General features: G+C 43.0%; 1 protein-coding gene across 18 annotated transcripts in view; it reads right to left on the bottom strand.

The window, feature by feature from the left end:
* The window catches only part of nfixb (nuclear factor I/Xb), a 105,546-nt gene that overhangs the window by 53,868 nt on the left and 24,432 nt on the right, over positions 1-27,246 (bottom strand). For 5 of the 18 annotated variants that reach the window (XM_081711067.1, XM_035526130.2, XM_081711066.1 and 2 more), the window contains one exon: positions 14,813-15,344. In XM_081711067.1, the coding sequence (XP_081567193.1) occupies positions 14,813-15,344 (532 nt within the window). The other 13 variants (XM_035526134.2, XM_035526112.2, XM_035526188.2 and 10 more) reach the window with 9 other exon arrangements.

A 27,246-nucleotide genomic window follows, 5' to 3' on the forward strand; every position in this document is an offset into this window, starting at 1 on the left:
CAAATTATGGACTAACAAAGCTAGTCACGCTAATGATGGCTTCATACTAACAGTGTGAGGCACACAAAGGGTGGAAATCTATATTCAGCCCTAAAGCACAGGCCTGGGATCAGTTAGTCCCTATGGTTTAGTTTTACTGCTCTTTCTTCCTGAAAGTCAGCAAGTTTGAATCCTTAGGGTTATCCATAAAGCTTTGAAAATGTCTGGAGAATACATCGGTTTCTGGAGAATACATTGACGTCCATACATCTGTAGTTTATGAGTGTACCTTCATCACCCGAAGTACACATATCATATCACTCTGTATGAGTATAAAGGGGAAAAAAGGAAAAAACATCTCCAGTCCATCTTTTAAAAAGTTTAATTTATATGCTGAACTGCTGTTTGAGTACATTTTATTTAATTCAGTTTGAATGACTTGCAGACTTTTCAGGACACATGCAAAAGCCATGGTAAATACTGCTAGGGGAAGCAGAGTCGTTGTTGAGAACTAATAATGCAAAGCATTTATAATGCCATACCGTGCATAAGCAAACTGACACTGAAATGTAGAACAGATGTGATCAGAGAGACAGAGAGAACAAGAAAGAGATCAAGAAGAGATTCCTTATACTGTTAGTCATGAAATCTTCGAAAAGTCCTCATCAATCAAATTAGCCCTGCCTATTGCTCTTCCCGTGTGACCCTGAACTCACCTACGCAAAGACACACCCCATATTTCCAACTCACACTCACACAAACACACACAGAGAGGAGGCGGGGGGATCTTTACCTTCGTTCTCCTCACCTCTGAGGTAAGAAGAAAAGAGGAGGAACTCCAGACCTGGCAGAGAGAACAGTCAGGGCCCAAGGGCTGAGAGCGCCAAACTGGATTTACCTGCCTTGTGTCCTCAGCTGATCTGCACTGCTCTCAGACAGGCAACACCCTACTTCTCTTCATCTTCCTGTCTTTCCCTCGCACACTCCCTCACCCGCCCCCCATCCAATGCTGCACCGGCCCCGTCTCATTCTGTGCACTCCGTTCCTCTGATTCTAACTCATGACCCAATCAGAGCCATTTGCACCGAGCTGGTCAGCAATAGTGTCAAGCTCTAGTGTTTAATAAACTCAAGCAGAGGCTGGTGAACGGCAGTGTCTGTGTGGGTCTGCATGCTCCACAGGCTCACAGGCCCACACGCTCCCTCACGGAGCTTTCTCCAACACAGCAGGCCAGCAGGTCACGAGGGCACATCATCACTGGAAAGCACACATAATAAGCGCTGGCAGGTCGTCTCAGAGCAGAACAATGAGGCTTGGAGACAGAATCATCTGCCCTTTCACCAAAACACTTCAGATATATGTGTGTGTGTGTGTGTGTGTGTGTGTGTGTGTGTGTATGTATGTGTATGTAACAGCAGCAGACTTTCCAAGCTTAAAGCAACAAATATTCTCTCATGTCAACAGTGTGACAGAGGGGTGCGGCTGCAAGAGAGAAAATAAGACACGGTGAAAGAGGGAAAGAAAAAGAGAGACAGACAGTGAGGCGTGTGTATGACCTGCATAGGACAGAGAGAGAGAAGAGCGAAAGCCAGAAAGGGCAGGACCAAGACAGAGGGAAAGTGGCTTTAAAAACGGCCATAATGAGAGGCCCCAGTCCCACCCACTGACCACATCAAGGCTGTAGTAATGACATGGCATTACTCTCACAGGCTTGAGGGAGTGAATATGTGACTGTGTGTGTGTGTGTGTGTGTGTGTGTGTGTGTGTGTGTGTGTGTGTGTGTGTGTGTGTGTGTGTGCATGTGTGTGCATGCATATGTGTATGTGTACGCATAGATGTTCAAGAATAGTTTCTTTTTTCTTACACATGTTAACACGCAACTTTTACACAGCTGAAAGTCACTACTTACTAAATGTCACATGGAGAAAATCTACAGTAAAGCTACTGTTAGAATATTTATAATATGCTTACAAACCTCTTAAGAACACTGCAATTACTTTCAGATTCTCTCATCATAGATTTTCAGCATGTGAAGCACGTGTATGCTATTGCTCTGTAAATGCGATGCATCTGAGACACATAAATATGTGTCAGCCCATATAGAAGAGTTGGGAAAAAACTGGTGTTACTCTATATAATTCAATGGTCAAAGCCCAATCGGTACCTCGAGTACTTCAAACCACAAGTACGGCTTGGCTTGGAATACCATGCTTCAAGTATTATGGAAGACAAGCATCGAGACTATTCTCTGCCCTGTCTCCCAGATGGTGGAATGAACTTCCACTTGCTGTCCAGACAGCAGAGTCCCTTGCAGTCTTCAAACGCAGACTGAAAACCCATCTATTCGTGGAATATTTAAACGAGCACTAACCCTGCTCCTATATTGACTAACAAAACTAGTACTTATTGTAGGGTATTGTTTATTACACTGATGTTGTCTAACAAACTCTAGTACTTGTTGTTTATTGCACTTATCATTGTTTAAGATACATCTTATGTATTTTGTACTTCTAGGCATCAGCAGTGATCCTTGTATTTCTACAATATTCTAGATAACTGGTATATTGAACTCTAACCTACTCTACTGGCTAGGGTGTGTTCTATGAGTAAATGACAAAGAGCGTCCACTAAATGCAATTAAATGTAAATGTAAATGAGCATGTGCATGTGTAAAATATATATGTGTGTGGGGGGGGTGAGTTATATACTGTTCCTGGAGTATATATTTGTGTGACAACAAAACAAACAAGCAAACAAACAAACAAACAAACAATATATATATATATATATATATATATATATATATATATATATATATATATATATATATATATATATATATATATATATATAAACAATCATGTCTTGTGTGTGTGTTTGTGGTCACTATGAGTTTCTATGGCTTTGTGCCCTGGTGTGATGAACTGCATGTGTAAGACATGATTGTTTACTAAGCAAACAAGAGAGAAAGAAACAGGGATGGGTATGAGAGAGGGGAGAGAGAGAGAGAGAGAGAGAGAGAGAGAGAGAGCAAGAGAGAGAGAGAGTAAGAGGGAGGGAGAGAGAGAAAGCAAGAGAAATAGAGAGGGAGAGCGGTAGGGAGGGAAGTGGAGTGAGAGCACTGTACCATCTAGAAAAAGGAAAGCACAAGAGCAATCCTGCTTTTTTTCACAAACACCTTGTGAAAGAAAGTAACCACAAAGGCCCTCTGTGCTAAAGAGCAATTGAAGCAGAGGTCTAGCCAGGACAACACCCTAGAGACATAAGGGGAGGAGGAAAATGCTCTAAAGCTGAGAAACATCTACAGTGACTCAACATGGAGGGGAAGGAGATGGCAATATGGGACCGTTTGTCTTGCATCACGTTATCTAACATTAGGAAATAAACCTCCAAGGAGAAAGAGGAGGCAAAGAGCTGAGAATAAGCTGGGTTTCCCAGCTTCAGTTAGCGTTCTGGTCAGGCATCAGAGACGTGGCACTCTTAAACGTGTCAATCTTAAGGCCATTACACTTTAGAACCAGTGCTAGTCCTAACAATAAAGGTTGCCACTATACAGTATGGAACCTGTCCTAGAACAACACGGAAACAAAAGCAAAACAATGAGGTCAACTGTTATAATAGTTACTTCTGAGGATCAGTGACTCAGTACTGCTATAGTGATATCATATATTTTTCTTGGACTCCTAAGAGTGAAGAATTGTAATGTACTGCGTAGAGGCAACTTACTCCTTTTGATGCAGATTTTGTCTAACACTGATATATCTTAATAGTAGTAGTAGCACTGGTGTATCTTAGTAGTAGTAACACTAGAATGTCTTAGTAGTAGTAACACTGGTGTATCTTAGTAGTAGTAACATTTCATCTTAGTAGTCATAGCACTGCTGTATCTTAGTAGTAGTAACATTTCATCATAGTAGTAGTAACACTGGTGTATCTTAGTAGTAGTTACACTAGTATAACTTAGTCATAGCACTAAGTAGTAGTGCTAAATTGCTAAAAATAAAAATAGCAGTTCTAAATTAAATAAAAATATTAATGATCTATTGTACATACTTTTGTTTAATCACTCAAACTTAAATGGACCCAATCATATTTCCAATCAAACTACAACTATGTAACTACTGTATTCTAAACTGTTGACAACCATAACCCTAAGCCAAGTTTTGTGAGTTGTGTGTCTCATGATAAGGGGTACATATGCATTAACTAATCCAATTTTAAGATTTGCTACATAAAAAAATCAAGTCTAATTAATTACGTAAAAAAGAAGAAAAATTGTTTAAGACAATTGAGAAGAGATGAAGAATGAGCTCACATTCTTTGTTCTGACTGTACATCTACAATGGCGTCATCCCCTCGACATATACAGCGATGTCCCATGGCATGAGCCGCATGAGGATGTGCATTTGCTCAGTTGGCAGCTCTGTCTTGCCAAAGATGACAGATGAGATGAACATGTTGTGCTGCATTTTCAATGTCATTGGAAATAGCCACATAATACGGTGACAGCTGAAGATCATCTTCCACTGTATGCAAATAGCGTAACCATACCCTAACCTTTCATGCTTTACTGATACACCTGAAAAACCTCCTTGGTGACTGGTGGTTAAAGATCTAGCTGCTTCCTCTTATCATCTTTTAACACAGCACCACAGTCTAGCCCAAGCTACACTAGCTGTGCATGCTTGGGGGAAACTGTATTCATGAGGAAACACATCAAGAATTTTGTGTTGAGCTGTTTATATAATTAACATGAATTAATGTCTTAACTTTGACAGCCTTGTACATATGATGTGAGCAACCTCTGCCAAAACAAACACCATGTCACTCAGTGACTTGACATTTTGCTGCAACAAATGTGTACAGTCACATACAATGCTACAGCTGGCTGGGAGTTCATTCAAGAATTATACAGCAGAAGAATGAAAATCCTCTTCTGCAGAGAACCTAATATACAGCCATGGGGAACCTTGATGGGAAACTCAGATGTTCCCTGCAAATCAACACCCCCACATGTGTCAGTCAAATATGGGACCTTAGGAATAATAAATTCATATGCTGAAAATAATAAACGTATAAAGACTAGTTTGAAATGGTGGTGGCAGTGGTGAAGATGGTGGATGTGGGGTTTTGGTGGTGGTGGTGGGAAGGGTGGGGTGCTGTTTGTTTCTGAGCCAAAACCACTGATAATAATCCAACCACAAAACACAGCAGCAAGGCAATAGAGTCAGAGAGAAAAGGGGAAAGGACAAACAGGGGGGGGGGGGGGTAAACAGAGGGAAAGAAAGGGAATATATAGAGGGAGAGAAAGCACCATATATTATCCTAAATATTCAGCAGAACCGAAGAAAAGCAGACCTGCTGTGCTCTGCTAGGGTTAGCTGAGCTGAACACTTTAATACTGCCCAGACCTGGCTAAAAAAGGGAGTCTCCTCTGACCCTGCAGACTCTGCATGCATATATGCCCATTTCATGAGGGTGCTGTTTTTATGTTATGGGCCTCTTTTGTATTTAGTTATCATGTTCACAGGTTGATAGCATACAGGGTTATGATATGCAAATGAGGCTAAAAAAAAATCACAAAATGTTTTAGCAGTTTTCTCAGACTCTGTGCGTCTTGACTGATGTTCGAGTGTTCTGTGGGTGTTTTGATATATCGCAAAATTTCACATAATCCAAGAATAATCCAAATGATTTTGATAAATGCAGGGCTATCTTTATGCATATCACATCATTGGTTCAGCAATGCGTATTAATAAACAACAAGGCACAGTGCAAGTGCAATAAAAATGTACTTGCAATCAGTGGTTACTAAATGGCTACAGCGTTTATCTGAACTCTCCTAAAGCCCTGTCATGTAAAGCAGCTGTAGATGGACAGGTGAGCAGTAGCCAATCTGGAACCAGTGATGAGAGCAAGTCAAACCCATGAGCACCTCCTTTCCAAACCCAGCACCACCCCTCTGCACTCAGCAGCAGCCAGGCGAGCTCTGGAGGTAGGGCCTACTGTGGGAGTCCTGGGTCCCATCTGTGCTTGTGGGGGAGTGCGGGAGTACACAGCCACCCAGCATCAGGTGTGAAATGGGGTGCAGGTGTTGTTAAGCGTGTCTGAGTGTGTTCGAGTGTGCGCGAGCACAGTGTGCGTTGTGGGAGGAGGGGAGTCCAGTGGTGGCTTGGCTGCCATATGCTACTTTGCAGATGCTGTTTGTTGTGGCCTAGCCTTGTGCTGTAGCACACATGTGCCCAACCACGTACACACGTCTGCGCGTGCATACACAGACGCACACAAACAAACACGCTCACACACTCACGCAAACACACACGCACACATACAAACGCACATGCACACAACCACGTACACGTCAGTGCATGAACGCACACACGCACACACACACACACACACACGCACACACACTTAAACAAACAAAACACACACACATAAGCGCAAACACACACAAACCTTAGAACACTTTCCCATAGCTCTAGTCTTCTACAGTAAGTCACCAGGGATGTTAGACTTTGAAGAGAAAAGCAGATTGAGCCTGAAGGAAAAAGTAGTGCTGCATTTATGAGGGAGTAAGCATGTTTGACTGCTTCACACTCTCAGGGGGAAACCCTCAGAGGAGTGGGTCTATTGCCATTCACTGCAACTCATCTGCCTTTCAAGCCATCTACAGCAACTGAAAACTGAAAACTTCTAGAAATCAAGTACAACAGAATTGACTGCTATCTAAACCAATGTCGCAGCACATTAATGGACTTCTGAAAATGTAATGTACCATTAGTCTGTTGTGTGAAATGAAAGTTTGAAAGTTTAGTGTAATGTTTGATGAATGGGAAATAATAGGAATGTGTGTACATGGTGACAGTCAGGCAGGTTGTAATGAGGATTAAAATAATACCTAACAAGAAAGAGTTCTAAATATTATTTATGTCAAAGTAAAAAATATTTGTGCTTGGAAGGTGGGAGTGAAAGAGGCAGAAATAGGAAGAGAGAATGGGGGAGAGAGAGAGTGTGTGTGTGTGTGTGTGTGTTTCTAGTCTCAGTAAGCTTGATGAAGGGAAACACACTGTAATTAAAGCCACTGCATAAAATTAGACAAAAAGGAGAGCAAGCGTCCGCAATAAATCTACTCTAATCACTGCACCTGTCCTGGCCACCAAAACAACCTTGCCCTGGCTTGTGTGTGTGTGTGTGTGTGTGTGTGTGTGTGTGTGTGTGTGTGTGTGTGTGTGTGTGTGTGTGTGTGTGTGTGTAAGTGTGTGTGTGTGTGTGTGTATTTGTGTGTGTGTGTGTGTATGTGTGTGTGTGTGTGTGTGTGTGTGCGCGTACATGTATGTGAAAAGTCAAGCCAGAGTAGCAGAAAGCAGGATGTGTACGCGTGCGTGCGTGTGTGTGTGTGCATGTGCGTGTGTGTGTGTGTGTGTGTGTGTGCGTGTGTGTGAAGGTGTGAGACAGCACAGCATGGCCAGCGGGTGGTGGTGGGTGGAGAGGGAGGGAGTGGAGGCTCAGGCCTGCTGGCACAGAGCAACATCAGAGACCCAGCACACAGCAGCAAGCAGCCACACAGATGTTCCCCCACTGGAGACCCGCCACCCTGCAAACCCCTGGGGCGTGTGTGTGTGTGTGTGTGTGTGTGTGTGTGTGTGTGTGTGTGTGTGTGTGTGTGTGAGTGTGTGTGTGTGTGTGTGTGTGTGTGTGTGTGTGTGTGTGTGTTTGGATGAAAAAAAAAAGATATGTAAATACTGAAATTTTCGGACCACATTAGCTTTGCTCTGGGGCCAGTTTCCTAAAAGCATCACAGTGTTAGGACAGTCTCCAGTATTAGCGAGAATGTTCCAAATGATAATCACTGTCATTATAATATGATTACTTTATGAATCATTACTTTGTGGTCGCTCAATGTAACTTTACCCATTCTAAGGTAGTGATTATATGAATATATGTAATATATAAAATTACATATGTGTATTTCATATAATAGATTCTTCAATTCATAAAGAAAACAAATTCCTTAAATTAAAAGGAGCATAACAGATTCCTTTTTTAACGATGTGCACACTTAACCTGGCATCAGACTGTCATCAAAGCCTGGTCTACTTGGTCATGGCTAATAACCTTGTTTCTCAGTAACACCCCCCCCCCCCCAATCATCTAGGTCTCTGTCTCTTCTGCGTGTGTCTCTCCTTGCAGATACACTCTGCTAGAGATGCTCAGCTGCTTGAAAATGTGGCAGCTTAATTTATTTATTCCATTCCCATTAATTAGAACATTTGCGCTGACAAAACAGGCAAAGGGATACATTAGCACCTAGTTTACACCCAGGGTCCCCGAGCTAGCATGAAAAGCATGCTCTCATAAACACACACGGGCACGCACACACACACACACACGCACACACACACACAACTGGTGTTTTCACTAATAGGGAGTAGCATGAAGTAGCAACTGCAGGGTAACTGTGTCAAAGTATCAGCTTAACACACATAGACATAGACCTTACTCTGCTCTCTATATACACTGGCAACAGGCCAATCAGATTAAAACTGTAAGATTACAGCATCTCCATAAAACAAGTTAAAAACAACAACAAGCTGAACTATTTTATTCATTTTATCTGTTGGTACATTCTGCTTGTGTGTCTGTGCTGCATGGACTGAGCTGGTGAACACTGCTGCAAGGATCTATGAGCCACGTGAAGATCAATCCTGACTCTCGTAAGACATTAACCTTACCATGCCCCTCACCTCAGTCAAATACCAGATCTGGAGACCCACATTCTCCCTGTCGCTCTCACTCTTAGACCCACACACACATAAAAAAGACGCACAATGCACACACACACCCCCACACCCACACACACAGGCTCGCTCTCTGTGCAGGACAAAAGGCTGGCTCTGGGAGCCGCAGGAAGACCCCTGAGGAGAAGAAAGGCAGGGTGCTGCTGAGCGTCAGTGAATGGGCCCTTTCCACACCAGCAGAGTGCTGTTTACCCTAGTGCAATAATGCTTCTCATTTTCCAATCATTATTCCCCTCACTCACACTGCTGCGATTAGCCTGTCCAGGCCGTCACTCCCACTGGCAGCCTTGTTCTCTCAGGCACTCACACGCGAACACACGCACGCAGACGCACACACACACCATGTCATACCCATATGCAGAGATTAACGATGCACTAACATAAATACAAACAGACCCACATCCACATGAACCTCATCTCATACCCATATGCAGAGATTAATAATGCACAAATAAATGCAGATACACTTACAGATACACTTACTCACACACACACACACAGAACTGACAGCTACTCCAAGATGCATTCATACACATTCGCACTGACCTTAATAAGGTGTCATTTCTGTGTTTGTGTGTGTGTGTGTGTGTGTGTGTGTGTGTGTCTTTGCACACTGTCTTACCCTACTCTAGTACACATAGACATGAACAGATACACCAATAGAAAAAAAGTCCATGCTAAAACTTTAGCTCTGAGGGCCCCAGTAGTGCATGTGCTTCAAATAATCACTGGAAAGTAGAAGCACTTACACAAAAATAAACCCTTGGACTTGACTACACATTGTTTATATAAGTAGCCAAATAATAACTAATAAAAGTCTACTAGTGCTTCCCCATGACCATGTCAGCATCAGCTACATGAGACCGGACACAGCGCTACATGAGACCAGGCTCAGTGCTGCCAAAGCCTCCATTTTGATTTGGAACACGGACACCATCATAGGGGATCATCTGCTGCAGGAATCCATGAAGCGTCTCAGAATCACACGGACCACTTTTTTGGGGAAAAATACCTCCAAATCATAGGAGCTTTTCTTGAAGTGTTCAGGATTTATTAATTTTTTTTTCCGAAAAAGCACCTTCCTTATTTGTGCAGAGACGGTTTTTCCTCTTCCGTCTACGATTTGAAAGAGGTGTCAAACAGCACACAGGAGAGAGAGAGAGAGAGAGAGAGAGAGAGAGAGAGCACTCAGACGGGGGGAGAGAAGTGCTCATGGAAAGAGAGGAGGACAGGCAGGAGGAGAAGCAGTTTAAAAAACAAGAGCGACAGTAAGAAAGGAGGGATGTTGGCAGCGGGCGCGAGGGTGGTTTGAAAAGCTGGCATCCTGCACACAGGCCTGCCAGACAGGGCCGGCAGTCCGGGCTCCCTGCGCACGCAGCCTTTTGTCTCCAGCCTGGCATCTCACACTGTCTTTATTCTCACCCTATTCTGCTACTTCATACTGGCTTGTTTCAAGTAAAATCATTATTAGTGTGGCTTTTAGTCACACTAGACTGTCATTAAGTCTCAGAAAATAATTCTCACGAGTTCTACATTAAGGTGTAACTGTAAATTAGTCCATCTGCACTTGATGTTGTTGCACATCTACCAGAGTTCGGTCCAAGGCTGTCTGTTCTCTCTCTCTCTCTCTCTCTCTCTCTCTCTCTCTCTATATATATATATATATATATATATATATATATATATATATATATATATATATATAGAGAGAGAGAGAGAGAGAGAGAGAGAGAGAGAGAGAGAGAGAGAGAGAGAAATCTAGCACCAGATCCTGGACAGGAGCCTGAGCAGCCTGTCCTGTCTCCAGTCCTGTCCTGCCATTATGCTTGGATAGCCCACATGGTAACATGGCCAAAAGCTGCAGTAGGCATAACGATTTTTTATATTACATTTTAATAGATTTAATTTGATTGTAATCAAGTGACAACAAAAGTAAATAATGAAGATTACTCTGTATTTTATATTGCTGTGACCATTTGTACCTTGCCTACATAAGGAGCAAATGTGCTGCACTGGTGTCATTTCAATTGTTATCACTTTAGGACTAACTGCTAAGGTTGCTTTACATTATCGTTACAATGTCATTAAGTGCTATGTGAAGAAATTAAATAATCTCAAATTATCTAAAGGTATCTAAAATTATGTAACAAAGCACACTGTGGCATGGCAACTATCTCAAAGCCGACCTATTACATAGAATGAAGTATGCTTACTTACACACACAAAAATATTTGTAAGTTAATTTACTTTTACACATCAGAGCAAAAAGTTGCAAATCAACCTTTTTATATATATATATTGAAAAACTGACTATGATATTAAAATATTGAGTAAGAACATTTGCATTTTAAAAACATTAAACCAGAACAAGACAGCATGTAAATCAGCATGTAAATTTCTAAAGCAGGGCTGTTTTGCATCTTTTTATTGACTGAAATTGAACTAGGCAGGAATAATGGATTTAGCTGCAACTCTGTGACTCTCAGTCTCACTTTGTATCTCTTTCTCTTTGACATGCAGACACACAAAGAGGAATGAGGAAAGCTGGCTTTCAAGCAAGTCCATTTGTGGTCAGAATGGTGAACTACCTCTTAATATGGCACAAACATGTCACCAAAAATCACTGTACTGTACTGCAAATCACTCTGACTCATTTCAGCTTGTACACGAATGAGGCGAAGCAAACGCTGGGAGAGCCCCAGGAAAAGGCCTGTATAAAATGTTCGCACTAGCAGGCAACGAGTTCTTTATTTAATCCTGGATGAAGGACCAGGGCTTGGTTGCGGGGGCGACTAGCCGTGGGCCTGGTTCCGGCTTGAGCAGCGTGAAGCTGCTCACCATCCAAAACACGCCACTCCGCCTCGTTAGCGGCCAAGACCATACGCAAGCGTTTTCTTCTAGCTGAAAGACTCACCGCCTCTTGGCGACCTTATCTCTCTCTTTGTTTCGTGTCAAGTCTGAGGGACAAAACACGCTTGGCCAGAGTGTGCTGCACGCAGACTTGGAAGGGAATGCAGTGGTGGGGCCCAGACTTCCAGATTACACGACACACACTAGAAGACAGAGAGTGTTAGGGAACCCGGACAAACTATTCCTCCGACTCACACCATACACAGATGCTTATGCGGTGCCATACTAAGATGCTTTATGTCCTGCTCAGTTTGCTAAGGAGCTGCAATGTTTCCCAGATATCTTCAACACCTATAAAGGATGGTGAAATTATTCCAAGATCATTCAGTTACTGTGAAACACGGATTTCACAGGACTCTAAAACAATATTAGTGTGACTTTCTTTTTGGAGACGGAAAAACACCACGATCAGCTGTACTGCCTTCACTGTCATTTGGTCTCTCTCTGTCACTGTCTGGCTGTGCGTGTCTCTCTCTGCTTTTCTAGTCTACAAAATGCAGACTTGGCACTGCGATCTGCTACCCTTTGCAGCCTCTGATCTGGGCCCTGGCTTCGTTAGCCATGCGAGCAGACACATGTTCCTAGTATGACTGTGTGAGAATATGAGTGCCACGAGAAGACTCACTCCAAACATGACTGATGCTGGAGACATTATCCATCACTATTACACACACACACACACACACACACACACACACGACACATGCACACTGCTCTGAACCAAACAAATGAACAATGCTGAACTATGAACGATGTATGGTCTGAACTATGAACGATGTATGGTCTGAATATTCTGAAGTTTGAAAGTAATGTACAGTGTAAATTACATTATAAAAGCTGTTCTCATGTGCATCATCAACAGAGACTGAGAATAGAACTAGGATACTATTAAGGTCAATTCTGTAAAGACACTACTGATATAGCAAAGTCTTGGTGTAGCACTGCCTCTGCTAGTTTGCATTAAAGATAGCTGAGCGCTGAGGGAAGGGACTCCTTCACTTTATAAACTCCCTGTATAACTAGAAGTGAATTCTGATGACAGTGAACTAGCTCTCTTAGAACAATTAAGATCAACAGAGAGTAATATCCCTTTCAATACAGTACATAACCTTCATTTGAAAGGCTTGTTGAAATGCTTTGTAAATGTCATTTGCACCCAATGTGGTTCTGTGACCTCAGCCAGACCGCACTCTGAAGAAATGCAAAGGCGATAATCCAGACCTCACTGTGTATATATGCTCCCCCAAACCACCCCACTCCCTCCCAATGGCCCTTAACCGAATGAGAGGAGAGAGCAGCCCTCTCTGTGAGCGCGATATGGCCTGTGTTATAGAAACAAGGAGCTGGAGCACAACTGGCCGCATAGGTTAAAGGGCACAGTTTAAAGGGCTCTGGATATGGGCCCCGAGCAGCGGGGGTTAGGCAGAGAGGGGCCATGGTGTGGGAGAGGGAGAGAGAATGGTGGGACACAGCTGCCAATGCTGCCTCAACTGCTGAAAGGAGTTCTGCACAGGGCAGCAACTCCCACTGGCGCTGCGTTCCAGAGAGCCACGGCGCGGCCAAACGGTCGCACCCGGCGGGGAAGAGCGCGCAGACACGCGGCCACGGCGACAGAGACCAGCGACAGCTGAGCAGAAGTGTGCTCTTAAGAGGTGCAAACCCATGTGGATTCAAGTTTAGAAACTAAATTCGGAAATGCAGCTTTATAAGTATGTTTATACAATGCAGAAGTTTTGAGGCGAACAAAGATTACAGTAAGTAATTAGAAATTAGAAAAAGGATATTAAAAAAAATGTCCAAATGCATATCGATTTCAGGTCCAAATTTGTTCCGCATTTGTTCCAATTTGTTTATTCTGTAAGTCTTCAGGTTCTGCTTAAACATGCCTGTTTTATATTCGTTCTACTAGTGTTCTCTTCTATCAATTTATATCATTACAAAATACTAAAAAGCTAGAACAAATGAATTAAATTTGTGTCTTCTATTAATTTAGGTGATTAACATCAAATTGCTTTAGTAATTTTAATACCATTTACCTCTATACAATTGAAATATAATTTAAATTTTCAAGGAAATTGATATACTGCCTAAAAATAATTTAATTGCAGATAAAGACATTCCAGCCCCGCAGTGAATGGGGAAGGAGTTTTCTGTAAACAGGCTGTTGATGTGTGTGTGCATAATCACAAGACATACAGGGGGGACTCTTGGTAAGGGGCCTGTGTGTTTGTGTGTTTAGAGACTATGGGACAAGAGGTCTGTGTGTGTGTGTGTGTGTGTGTATCACTGGGCTCAGTCTGTGGCAGGGTACAGACGGGGTTGTTCTCCTCTTCAAACAAGCTGGGAGACGGCCAGCTGTCACTATACCACCACCACAATACATACCCAAATTAACACACACACAAGATACAGTTACACAGGAGCATATCATACTACAACTTGGCAAAAACACAAAGTCAGCGCCTCTTATTCAACAACTGATATACATACATACATGCAAATATATCTATCTAAAATGTATAAGGTATATAAAATTTGTCACACACATACACACACACATACATACATCAAAATTTAACAGAATATATATATATATATATATATATATATATATATATATATATATATATATATATATATATATATATATATATATATATATATATATATAAAATCATGTGATTTATATTCCTTCAGGTGTGCATGCAACTGCAACTACAACTACAAAAAACCCACAAATCAATTAATACATTAATTAATTTGTATTAATTGTTATTGCTACTAGTATTATTCTTGTTAATAATAGTAATAATAACAACAACAACAACAACAAGCAAGACAGAAAAATACAAAACACAATCACACCTAACTCATAAAATTCACACCTTTTCCCAAACACATCTGTTAAATTTTGTCAACATTAACATCTGTTTGCTCAAGTAACTCATTGCACTGCTGTATATTTGACTAATTGCCAGCAGAAGAATCTCTGACTTCAAGTGTTCATACGTGTGCGCGTGTTCATACGTACGAGTGTGCTCATGTTCAAACGTGTGAGTGCACATGTTCATACATGTGAGTTTGTGCGCGTTCATACGTGTAAGTGCGAGCACCCAACTGACCTGGCGAGTGAACGAAGTAGGCCAGGTAGAGGTCCAGCTCCTTGACGGAGACGCCGATGTGGTGCGGCTGCACACAGAGGCCGTGGTTGGTGCACTGCGGCGACTTGACAAGCCGCTCGCCATCTGTGCTCTCCAGCGGGCTGCCCTTGAACAGGATCACCATCACCAGGTCCAGCCGCCACACCTTGTCCGCCTGCCGCAGACAGTCAATGCGACGGATCTTGCCCTTCTGGTCAGGGTTGGACAGCACGCAGCATGGCGCCTTCTTCCCCGTGATGGTGAGCACGAAGTCCTCACGGAACTCGGGCCGGATGTCCTTGCGCAGCTTGGCCAGCAGGCGCGACGCCCACTTCTGCTTGATCTCGGGCTTCTCGCCCAGCAGTTCGTCCTTCACGGCGCGCTCCTCATCCTTGGACATACGCTTCTCGTGCTTCTTGAAGTACTTGCGCTTGCGGGCCTGCAGGTTGAACCAGGTATAGGAGAAGGCACGCACGTGCGGGAGCAGCGCCTCGATGAACGGGTGGAACTCATCCTGTGGACGGGAGGAAGAGGCGAGAGGGAGCGCTGTGAGTCCTCCAGCTCGGGACAAATGCAAACGGTATTAGAGAGAAAAGGCATTAGTTGATCCTTAAAGTGGAAAAACAAACACAGTAACGATGGAACGGAAAGGCAGTTTGAAGAGCAATGCCTGGGAACGACTGACCAAGCTGAGTTGAATACGTTAGGAAACAAGTGAAAATCAGATTAATAAAAACACTTTAAGCACTCCAAAGTTATGATCATAAAGCTAATATTTCCGATGAATTCTAAAGCAAAATTCACTTAAAGGCCTTGTTACTTGGATTATAAAAATAACAGCTCTAAATCATAATTTAATTTAAGGCTGCTTTAAAAATAGTTTAACCATTTTAGAAGCACTGAGCGTGTAACGGAATTCCGTAGTTCAGTGATTCAGTGCGAGCAGCCTTCTCCAGTCAGGTCAGGCCAAGACAAGTTTGGCGATCCCGGCGGCAACAGAAGCCCCATTCAGCTGGGCAGGAATACCTTCAGCATACAGCGCTCTGTGACAAAGCTTAACCCGCGCCACGGCACCCCCATGCCAGGGCCACCGTGCTCCAGCCCCTCGCCGCCAACCCTCGCCACCACGAGACCACGCTTAAATTGCACCGCTTCAAGACCGGCGGCCATCGCAACCTCTCGCCGGGCTGCTAGCACACGACAGAAGTCCAGGCATGTTCAGATCGCTACGAATGAGGAAGCAGGCTCCACCATCAAACCCACACTGCAGAAAGAGGTAGAACGAGAAAGCCTGATAGTTACCATGTTGCACTCTCATCATAAATTTGGCACGCCGTTCAGAATGGGGAGCATAGAAAAAAAAAATGAAGACACCGCCTGCACCAGTCTTTAGCCGACTGCCGCCAAAGCAACTGCTGGTTTGGCAGAGACCACAAAATTTGGCAGAAAGTGAAAGAACTTGGAAAAAAAAAATGGAAGAACTCTGAGGAAGCTCCAGATGCTACCGAAGAAAAGGACGAAAAATATTTTTAATCATTAAAAAATGTAAAACAAATAATTTTTAAAAAAACATCCCCTGTTTAGAAAGAGGTCATTGCTGTAGAAAAAAAAATCTGGTAAAAATCAAGAAGAAGGAAATCAAATTTGGAAAAACAATACAGAGAAAAAATGTGAATAGTAAGGTAAGAGACAAAAAAATGCGCGAGTAGAACAACTGGTGAAGTCACAGTCTAAATAAACACTGCTTTCACGCTTTCCAAAAGAAAAAAAGAAAAAATAAAAACAAAGAAAAACTTAATGAAGCCGGACAAAAAAAAATCCTTGGCAAAGCGTAATTGGTAGTGGTATTTGCTTAGATCTCTGAGTCCAGCAGAAGACTCAGAAAGAGAAAGCCACACACACACACACACACACACACACGCTCCCTCTCGCACGCACATACATACACACTCCTGCAAAGGAGGGAGCTGGCGAGAGCGAAGCGCAGAATATGGGCAGGAAAAAAAAGAGAGTCGAATCAGTGTTGGACGAGCTTGTACGACCGCTGGCAAACCCGAGTGCTGCTTCTTTTTTCCTTTCTTTCTCTCCAACGCTCGCTCTCTCTCTCGTGCTTGCTTGATCACTCACTCTCTCTCTCTCACTCACTCACTCTCTCTCTCTCTCTCTCTCTCGCTCCCTCATGCTTGCTCGCTCACTCTCTCGCCCGTGCTGTGCTCCTTCCCTAACCATTGCCTGAGTCTTTGCCAACGTGCGTAGGGCCCACCTATTTGGCAACAAGATGCCTGTAGCCCAGCCAATGCGTTCGCTTCTCGAGCTGAAAGGGAGGGAAAAAGAGAAGCGGGGCGGAGGAGGTGGAGAGAGAGAGGGAGAGAGGGAGGGGAAAAGAGGGTGGGGGTTAAGAGTATGCTGTCCGGCCCGATGGGACACAGTTTGCCAATGTGACAAGTTCCTATCTGCCACAGAGGTAAAGTTCAGCAGACATACACTTCTCACACACCAATCCCATCACCAGCGTGGAGTCTCGTTCTCCTGTCATAGCGGCCCTCGACTTGACAACCCGACCCCCCCCCCCCTCTCTCTCACACACACACACACACCACACACTCACTCCCCTACCCCACCCCACCCCACCCCACTGCCACCCACCCCCGCTCCCAGCTTGCGTAATGCCACCTTGGCACAGGATGATGGGAGAAAGAGCACAGAGCTCCCAAAAACTCCCGGCCGAGCCTGCACCCGGCAGCTGCTCCTGGGTTTAGCGCCCTGAAACAAAGGCGTGGGAGTGTGAGGCACCCCGTCTTCCCCAGCACTGGTGTGCGCATCTCCCATTTAAAAACAAACATATGCCGTGCTTGTCCACCGCAGCAGCAAACAAGCAGGGCTTTACTAGACTGGCCCAGGGACAGGGACACTAGCAGTTTCTGCTCCTCTCTGTCACCCATCCATGCACGTCCTGTCGGCGGAAGCTACCATTACGGTTGAGTGTGTCTTGGTACTTTCGCATTCAACAACAATGCTATGGAACAATGTCCCAACAATGCTGTCATTACTATCTGCAGGAATGACATGCAAGATTGAGGTAACAGAATTTGTATTGATTTGTGCCTTTGTTTACACACAGCAGAGAGGGCCACAGTGCGTTTGCCAGAGGTCTGTCTACATGTGGAGATGGTTTGATCTATCAGAGTGCTGTTTAGCTGTGGGAGGAAGTCGAGGGGAGAGGAGTGACAGCCAGAGAGGATTTTCAATATGCACATTTTTAATGCATGTGCTGGACTGAAGCTATAATAGGCTGCATCTCTATGCACATCCAAGACCAGAGCCAAAATCAACCCACTATTAAATCAATTTGACTTTTCATAAGCTTTATTTTTAATTAGCCATAGCATAACCTGACTGAAAAGCTACTGGTGGTGTATTTGTGTGTGTGAGTATGTCCAAAATGTTTTGTTTCTGTGGAAGGCTTATATAGGCCTACTACACTAAATGTTTTACTATTTTATTACTTCTCTATGTATTGTATTGTATTATATTACATTGTTAGTTAGATGACTTAAGACATCTGGAATTTTACATAGCGGTAAAAATCGTGATAAAGGCTACAGATCTAGCAACACGAAATCATTTGTTCTCGCAGAACCATTTACATCTTGTTTTCAGATCAGAAACAATATAAAGACTGCTCTGTCTCTAGAATACAAAACTAAATTGCAGTGGTCCAATTCGGACACGGCAGATGAACTACTCATTCAAACGTCCGACAGAGGACACAAACCATATGCTTCCGTTTCCTGAATTTACAGGCCGAGTTGCTACGGAACGGTTCGGCTGCAAGCACAAATAACTAACTGTACGCAAAAACATGGCTTTTCTAAACAAGCAGGCGAAATTGACAGATGTAAATGTGATCGTAGAAGGAAGGGGGGGAAAAAAGGTGGAATGGCGCGTTAAAAATAGACTCCTTCTCCAAGCCAAAGTGGAGTTTGTTATGGTAGCTGCCGGTGTACATTTTGCAACCACTGGATCCCACCTTAGCCACAGATCCACAACCTCGGCCTGGGTTTCAAATGCCAGACTATCATACACATGCAAATAAATAGCCCTCGAATCAAACAGGATATGCGCCGCACCAGCTGAAGGGTGCAGCGATAATAGCCGCTATACAAATCCACCTGTCACAACGCAAACATCCCTCTTGTTTACCTTAAACCTCTTCATTACTATGATCTCTTTCAAACAGGATTCAATGTGTCAAAAACAGCACCTGCTTGAGGTCTTTTGTAAGATGCTAATTGAAGCAGAACCTAAGGTGAGGTGCATTTGTTTATGAATGCAGTCGGTTCAGATACAGACAGTACCCATATGTAAAACAAATAATCTGCTTTCTGTATGAAATACAGTCTTTAATGACTTCCTTGAGTGTTGCCAGAACCACTGTGAGATTAATTGGACCAGAGCAGTATGTGCTTTTGAAGTTCTTTGTGATTTTAGCGCCAGTATCTTGTTCCGGGGAAGTGCACGTAGAACTGGCAAAATTCCAAAAATAAATAAACAAATAAATAGATTAGATAAATAAATACATAAAAGAAACTGACATTTTAGGTATACATTTTAGATTGAAGTCAATAACATGTCTCTTATTTTGACATGAAGCAAAACACGTCGAAGATGGCTTGAGGTTTCTTTCTTGGTCTATTTATTTTTAACCTTTCGTATGATGCATGCTTTTCAGCTGTGATGTTGCCAGGCTTTCACGCTGCTCAGCGTCAAGAAGCGACTATACATTCCACTTGCTTAGTGTGCAGGAAGCGTCTTGGAGCATTTGCGCAGGCTCTTCGGCCGGCCAGCAGGGCAGTCACTGACAGCTAAAGGGCAGGAAGCGCTCCAGTCCGCGAGCAGACCCGAACTACGCCTGAAACTCGCGACTGTTTATGACAAGCCTGCCAAAAAAAAAAAAAAAAAAAAAAAGCCGCCTAAACGCGAGGGAATTGCTGGGGTTACTAGCCTCTCCAACAATTGCGGTAGGTAGACAGCTGTACGTTTCTGCTACACACATAACCGCCAGTTTTATACAAATGTATACATTTCCTGTGTATTGATAGGTTGTAGCTAAATGTATATAAAGGTCTCAATTCAAATACATCACCAATATACTGTCGAGCTAAAAATAAATATGCTACCTATTGCTGTTATGGTTTCTGCAATTAAAATATGGAGCAGTTAAACCGCTATAGAGAAACTACAGAAATAATTTAGCCCATAATTTATTTGGAAATAAATTGCAAATAATATTTATTGTGATGTGTTAGACCTGTAACTTTTTTTTTTTTTTTTACAAATTATAACATAACTTTAATTTTTAATTAGGAAATGTCCTTATCTTAGACTTTGTAGGTATAACAATCTGAGGTTTTCTATTTCCACGCTTAAATAGAGAAAAAAATTATCTACAGGAAAAACCAATGTGACACAAGCTAATGGCTGGCGTAAGGCAAAAAGCCTCTACCACCTTCTCAATACGCAGCTCGATCTGCAAACTAAGAGCAGCCGTGCTCGATAATCTTACATTAAGGCCTATTATTGATTATAGAAGACGAATCAAATCTTAAAATCTTTCTAAATTGCCACCAAATAACATCAAGAGGGCGACAAGAGATCACATCCGTTATTCATGCCTCAAGTGTCTAGGCCGGTCCGTCAGTTTGGCCAGCGACTCTGAAGACCTCGAGTTCCTTGCCAACTCAATTAAACAGGCAGTATTTTTTCCTTACCCTGCACTTACAATATTAATGGTTAAAAAGAGACAAGACATCATCTAGCAAGAGTCTGCCAGCTTCCGGATGGAAATGAGCGGGCTGGAAAGACGGCTTGGCATTCCACACCAACGAACCATTTGTGTTACTTTGTCACAGTCGGTAAAATCCGGCTCCAATTAATAATAACAGAAATATACACAAACACCTACAAATAAATGCAGCTAAATTACAATTTGGCCGGGAAAGAATGTGTTCAAGTCCCAGGCATGGACAATGCTGAATAATGTATACGAAGTGAATCATTTCATAGCCTGCAAAAAAATCTCTCGTGTGGCCAAACTCATTAGCTAATATATTTTCCTGGCATAAAATCCATATGCACAGAGAGAAATTACGCTTTTGTTAAAATGGAAAGAATATGGCCTACGTTAATCTTTTACTAGCTCAAAGCAAAAACAGCGTACAACACTGTCATATTCTAGGACTTATGCTCAAAATCTATAATAATACAAATATACGGTCAAATATAATATATTAACCTGCTAGAGTACTGGTATATTTTGAGTCAAACATTACGTGCTATTGCCTTCTAAAATTTAGTTTAGTTTAGCCCATCAAATGAGATTTGGGGACAGATGGTATTGCTTACGTTTAATAAATGATTATATTGGTTACTATTGATCATAACTTTATAATTTTTTATAATCTTTAGTTTGTCAGTTCTTAATTTGTACCTATTTTGTAAAATGGAACATATTTTTGATAACATGCATTAAAGAATATAAAATATTTAAGAATAAAAATGGAAATGTATGCTATTAATGTATGCAAAAGTAGTGTACCATCTAAATGAGAATACTCAATTTGTCCTTCACCTCTCCCACCAGTTTCTCACTGGCGGCTCATGCAAATTAACAGTAACTCTACATTTTCAAGATCCGCCATCATTTAACCTGGTTTATCGAGCCTATCAAGCTTGTCTAATGCTGCGACGAGAGGAATCGGTTCAAAAGTGAGCCAAACAAAAATATGTCGCCTCGTGCTACACGAGAAGGCCATGACAGACCAGTCCGCTTCTTTGATAAAACTTGCCACAAACGAACTCGCTCGTTGCAGTAGTCTCCTAAATCAATATCCTAAAACACACCCTCTTACAGCAGTTCTACTGACTATACTTTCAATTTAAAGTCTTCAAGGAAAGCGGTAAAATGTATGTATATAATGGGTGAGCATAACTGTTCTGTTTCGCAGAAGTGTAAAAGGAAAAGCTTTGTTGTCTCGGTTAGTCTGGATTCTCTGCGCGTAGGCCTAAGCAGCGTTCTGCAGACTTTGCCAAGAGCCAAATTAACTCTTTCAGCGAAAATGAACTCAGACAATCCCAGAAACTCGCGAAAGGTTGTGGCGCACTTTATTCAGTTCATGTCAATGCGCAATGTTCAATGTAAAAACCCTCAATAACGTTAAGTACAGTTGGTACGTAATTGTTACTTGATTAAAAAAACCTTACTGCCTACTTAATATTACGTTGGAATTTAAGGGCCTCAATGAACGTTTGGTGTAAATTCTTAAGGCACAAATATCAAAGCACTAATATCATTTTGAAACGAATTCAAACTAGTATACCTTTCATAATTACCGACTATGATTTTAACTCCTACTGGAATCTTTTTTTTTTTTTTTGCTAAGGCTTGACCTCGAGCAAAACTGCATACTAAGCCTTCAGTAAATGCTTTATATTATCGTAAAGCACGTGTCCATAACAAAGTTAAACAAAATTAGTAAAACTACTGAGGCATTTATTTGGATCTCTACCACATATTATAGCTGTTTGAAAGAAATATCTGTTTTTATAACGCTAAGATACATTCTACTTCGGTCTGTTTAGTCACATGATTTGTCAAAAATAAATAGCCTATAAGAACATTATATTTTAGAATATAAGAGGGATTTTTATGGGCCTCAGCATTTATCACAGTATCTTTTTACTTTCGGTTACTTATCTCATTTAATGCAATGTTTATTTTTCATAAGCTGTGCCATGACAGTGCACTGTTCAAATTCAAACAGAAAGAATCATGTTGACTGCGAGATCGTCGTCTTCGTCGTATCCTCTACTTCATCAGCTAGCCTTTGATATTCTGTTTTGTTTGCTTAATCGACACGCGTGCAACAATTGCTGCGTGAAGAAGCATTTTGCACGTCGTTCTGTTGGCATGCCATGAGTCGTGTGTTCAGCCACTGTTCAGTCCAGCGTCCACATGAGCATCAATTCGTCAGTATGTTTAACCTGCTGTTGGTTATATTTTACTCATACACAGAATTTGTTTGACAATAAGTGGATTAAACAGATGTTCCTGGTGAAAACCTCTGTGTTCATTGACAGGATAATCTCCAGGAATAAAATATTTAGGGAGCACTCTTGACGAGACGCGCATCCTCATCATATAGTAAAGTCAGCTGTCAAGAAAAGCAGGGGCTCGACCACAAATGGTTGCGATGTTCACTTCGCAAAATTCACCAACATCCAACAAAATCTAACAGCGAGCGGACAATATCTGAACCCAAGCTGTTTCTTTTGGGAGAGAGGACAAACTCAAACAGCAATTTCAAACGTTTCCCCACAAAACGGAAATTCATTAACTTAATGCATTACGAGTAAAGGCAGAATAGTGTCCGTTTTGTTGAAAAATCGAGTTGATGACAAAATACCGAGCAAGTAATTTTGGTTTTAAAATTCGCACGCCCCCTTATACCATAGGTTAATTTAGTACAGCAGAGCGCTCCGACCAAACATTGTGGATTTGTTAATAGAAACACTTCAGAAGCAAAACTTGGACTTGCACAGAAACAGGCTTCTGCAAACAGTACACCTAACTGACTTGGAAAGAAGGTAGTATGCGGTCACATTTATAAATCACATTATTAAAAATTATAGCGCAAAAGTTATGTTTCATGCATATCTGTTAGTGTGGAATGATGTGGTCACACGTTCTAAAAACAGGCTCCTATTTGTGAAAGTGAAAATTACCACGCCTTCTCCCCATGACAATGCACATTTGAAACAGGTCCAGCTGAGCATGATTCTGTCTTTAAGGATGTCTGAGGCACATCTTTGAGCCCTGGAGAGCAAGAGCTGCCCAGGTTCATCTCTGACCTGCAGTTGCCCATCGCGCTGTGATGGGCAGTGGAGGCCTTAATTAGAGTGATCTGGGTTCGCGAGGCCCGCTGTGTGTGCCTGATCCTGCCAGGGGGTGACCATGACCCTGACACGCTACAGGGAAGAAAGACTGGGCCACAGCAATTGCCTTTGCCCTCTGACACCACCATCACACGCCTGCCAGAGGGGGCTGGGGGGGGGGGGGGGGGAACGATGTCAAAAAAGGAGAAGTGAAAGAGCAGGGAAGGCTCATTCAAAAAATGAAAGGAAATACAGGGCCACAGGAAACACAGGGAAGCAGACAGGCAGGACAGACCTAGAGTGAAAGTGAGAGACAGTGTAAAAGTGAGCCAGACTGGGAGGAGGGTGTAAGCAGAAGAGTCATGTGCTAGATCATGGTGTCTTGGGGTTGCCAGCCCAGACACGCCAGCGTGCCAGAGCAAAGAACACTCCACTACAAAGAGCAAGCAGACTCGGATAATGCACGGTCATCCCCTCCACCACAAAGTTTGTCAGACTGGAACATACCCCTGTCAGTACAAACACACACACCCAAACACACACACCCTTTTACGCTCAGATCCTGCGACTGTGTGCTGATGATTATGCGGAGGTGTGAGGCAGGGAGCAGGTGTGTATGTGAGTGTGTGAGTGTGTGCTGGCACAGGTAATACGTAGCAGCATGTCGGCACCTCCTCTCTTTAACATTCTGCTGCAAGTCTGTTTTGCGTTCTCCACAGAGAGAGAGCCAAACACTCAGATGAGTCAGAAACAATAAAGGCCAAGGCAGGCAGACACACACACATGCACGCATGCACACGCATGCACGCGCACACACACACACACACACACACACACACACACACACACACACACACACACACACCTAAATAATAGCTCAAACATACAAACACTCAACTTTTTATGTGCTACACTGACATCATCTCATTCTTCCCAGCCACACCCACACAAACGTTATAGTGTCACCCACCCCCCATCCTATCAGGCTGACTACCACAGCACAGACTCTTCCTTTGTGAGCAAACAATCCAACCAAGTATCAATTCAACTCCACATACCTAAGTGTCATTCAGTTCAGGGTAATCTGGGTATCATATGAAAACGAACTATTTCCCACATCTATCTATGTCCAAAGGCTAGAGCACATTGTTTTTTCTTTCTTCTGGGGTCTCTGGCCCACACCCTCTCCCCACCCTTTCTCTCCCTTTCTCTTCCTCTCCCTTCTTCCTTCTGTAAATACATGTGAGAGCAGCCTTGTAAATGTCCTTTGGTAATCAGTCTAATCACTACCTCTGGCCCAGTTCATTATTGAACTCCACACCAGGAATAATGAAGACAGACCAAAAACTTTACCAAGAAGAAATACTCTCACTGACACACACACACACACACACACACACACACACACACACACACAGGTCGTGGGCGAGTCAGTGATGCGGAAAGATCTTTGAAGCAGTGCTTGGCGTTGTTTGTAATTACCCCAGTTTACAAACCGGCATGTTACTATGTGTGAAAAATCTGCAAGCAATTTGTGGGCGTGGAGGCAGCAGAGGCAGGGCTCAGCATGGCGCTGCGTCCCGACGGCCCCCACAGCCACCAGGCACGTCCCGCACATTCCAAGCCCACTGCCGGCACCGCCTTATCAGGTGCACCATTCACAAGCTTCCCTGCCAACGCTCAGCCCCAGAGACCCACCACGAGGACTTTAAGTCAACACCTGAGGTGTGCCACGCTGTATTTACTGCACAGCATGCCGGGTTACCGCAGCAACACCATACAGCAACCACTATATTAAACAAACACCGTTCTGTAAACTGTTGGAAGATAGCAGGGCAGATGGCATTCATGATGTGCCATGACTAAAGTAAAAGAAATATATGTGCTGAACAGGCTCTGCAACGGTCAACAGACAACATCATTTATAGTCTATACTTTACATTATTATGATAGCAGGCATGTTGGAATTTTTTCTCTGTATCTTATCTAGCAGGGTGTACGCATGTACTGCACTGCAGTCTAAACACAACTATATGTAGCACACAGATAAAATGATTTATGTAAAAAGAAATTCCCCGTTGGTCTCAGGAGATAAGTACAGCGTGCATGCAATGGAGATATCTGGGTTTAATTAAGTCCACTGCGGCAATTAAAATGGCCGGAGGTTTTTATTTTCCAAAAGGGAGTTTATAACCTTAGGACACCTCCAATGCCTGGAATTAACACTGTAATACCAGCTAAGCTCCCCCATCCATAATCCATCCACCTCACTGCTGACTAAGAATGTGTTTCTGGACCACCTCCCTGCTCTGAGCATGCATGCAAGTGTGTACAAGGTGTGAGACTGAGTGTGCGCGAGTGTGTGCTCGAGTGTGTGTGGGAGAGCGTGTGTGCACGTGCACGTGGCGAGGGCTGCTCGAGCCTCCACAGGCAGGCCTGCTTGTTCGCTGGGGGCAGCGCCAGCATCCTGAGTCACACTATCAGTGCAAAATCTCCACCCAGCACTTCAACCTGCAACAGACACTAATTCAGGCCAGCAGATTCAGAGGCCGGGACCTGACAGACAAAACCTCAGAATCTGGAGATAGATAACAAGAGAAAAATGGGTTTATGAGGGAAAAGATGAGCACGACTCTATATGTAAATGTCCTGGCAATCTTTTAGATTAATTTCATTTATTCAAATGAAATTAATCTGTTTTTCCTAACACAGTCCACTTCACAGGGATGCTCTGCCTCTAATCGCCCTGGGTAAATCTTTTGTGCCATGATGGGTTACAGATCACAGTTAAATCTGGACAAAAAGAAAGAAACCTCCAGTGGTAGAATTTATTGGCTGTTTATTATTCTCCTTCTGGCTGAGCTGCTTTGATGTGCCGATAGCATTGTTATTGCAGCATTATCGGAAATCTCGAGCTTACTTAACTTGGGTCTGATTTCGACATACCACAAAGTTATCTGCATGGGCCACTGCGCGCGGCTGGCAGTGGTCTGGTGTTCATGTTCATTGAGATTCAAGTCGAGGCTTAGCTTTGTCAGGCCTGGGGAGAATGGTAGCGAGGAGAGCAAACTTTGAAAGCACAATCAGGACAGCATATCGGCACCAACCTTTTTATTCACGCCTTCACACAGTACTTTGACATGCCTGGATAAAAAAAATAATAAAATAAACTGGAAATGCAACAGTTAAAAAGGAGTCTTTGTTATGAATGCTGGATTCATATAATTAACAAAAAAAGAGAAATAGCCATTCCTTTGGTCAGGCTGTCTCACATCATCTACTATCACACTGACCATCACTGTTCTTCGGCAGAGATCTGACATCATCTAACAACGCCACCCTTGCAACACTCTGGTTCTGAATGGACAAAGCACAGCCCACACCAAGTATAAACAGTTTCGAGACCTCCTAACCTTAACCAATCATAACCTGTTTTTAACCCCTGCTCTGACACCTCACTTAAATCAACTGAAATCTGCACT

The sequence above is a fragment of the Electrophorus electricus genome, chromosome 3 (assembly GCF_041902795.1).
Source record: "Electrophorus electricus isolate QZ-2024a chromosome 3, ASM4190279v1, whole genome shotgun sequence".
Lineage (NCBI taxonomy): Eukaryota > Metazoa > Chordata > Actinopteri > Gymnotiformes > Gymnotidae > Electrophorus > Electrophorus electricus.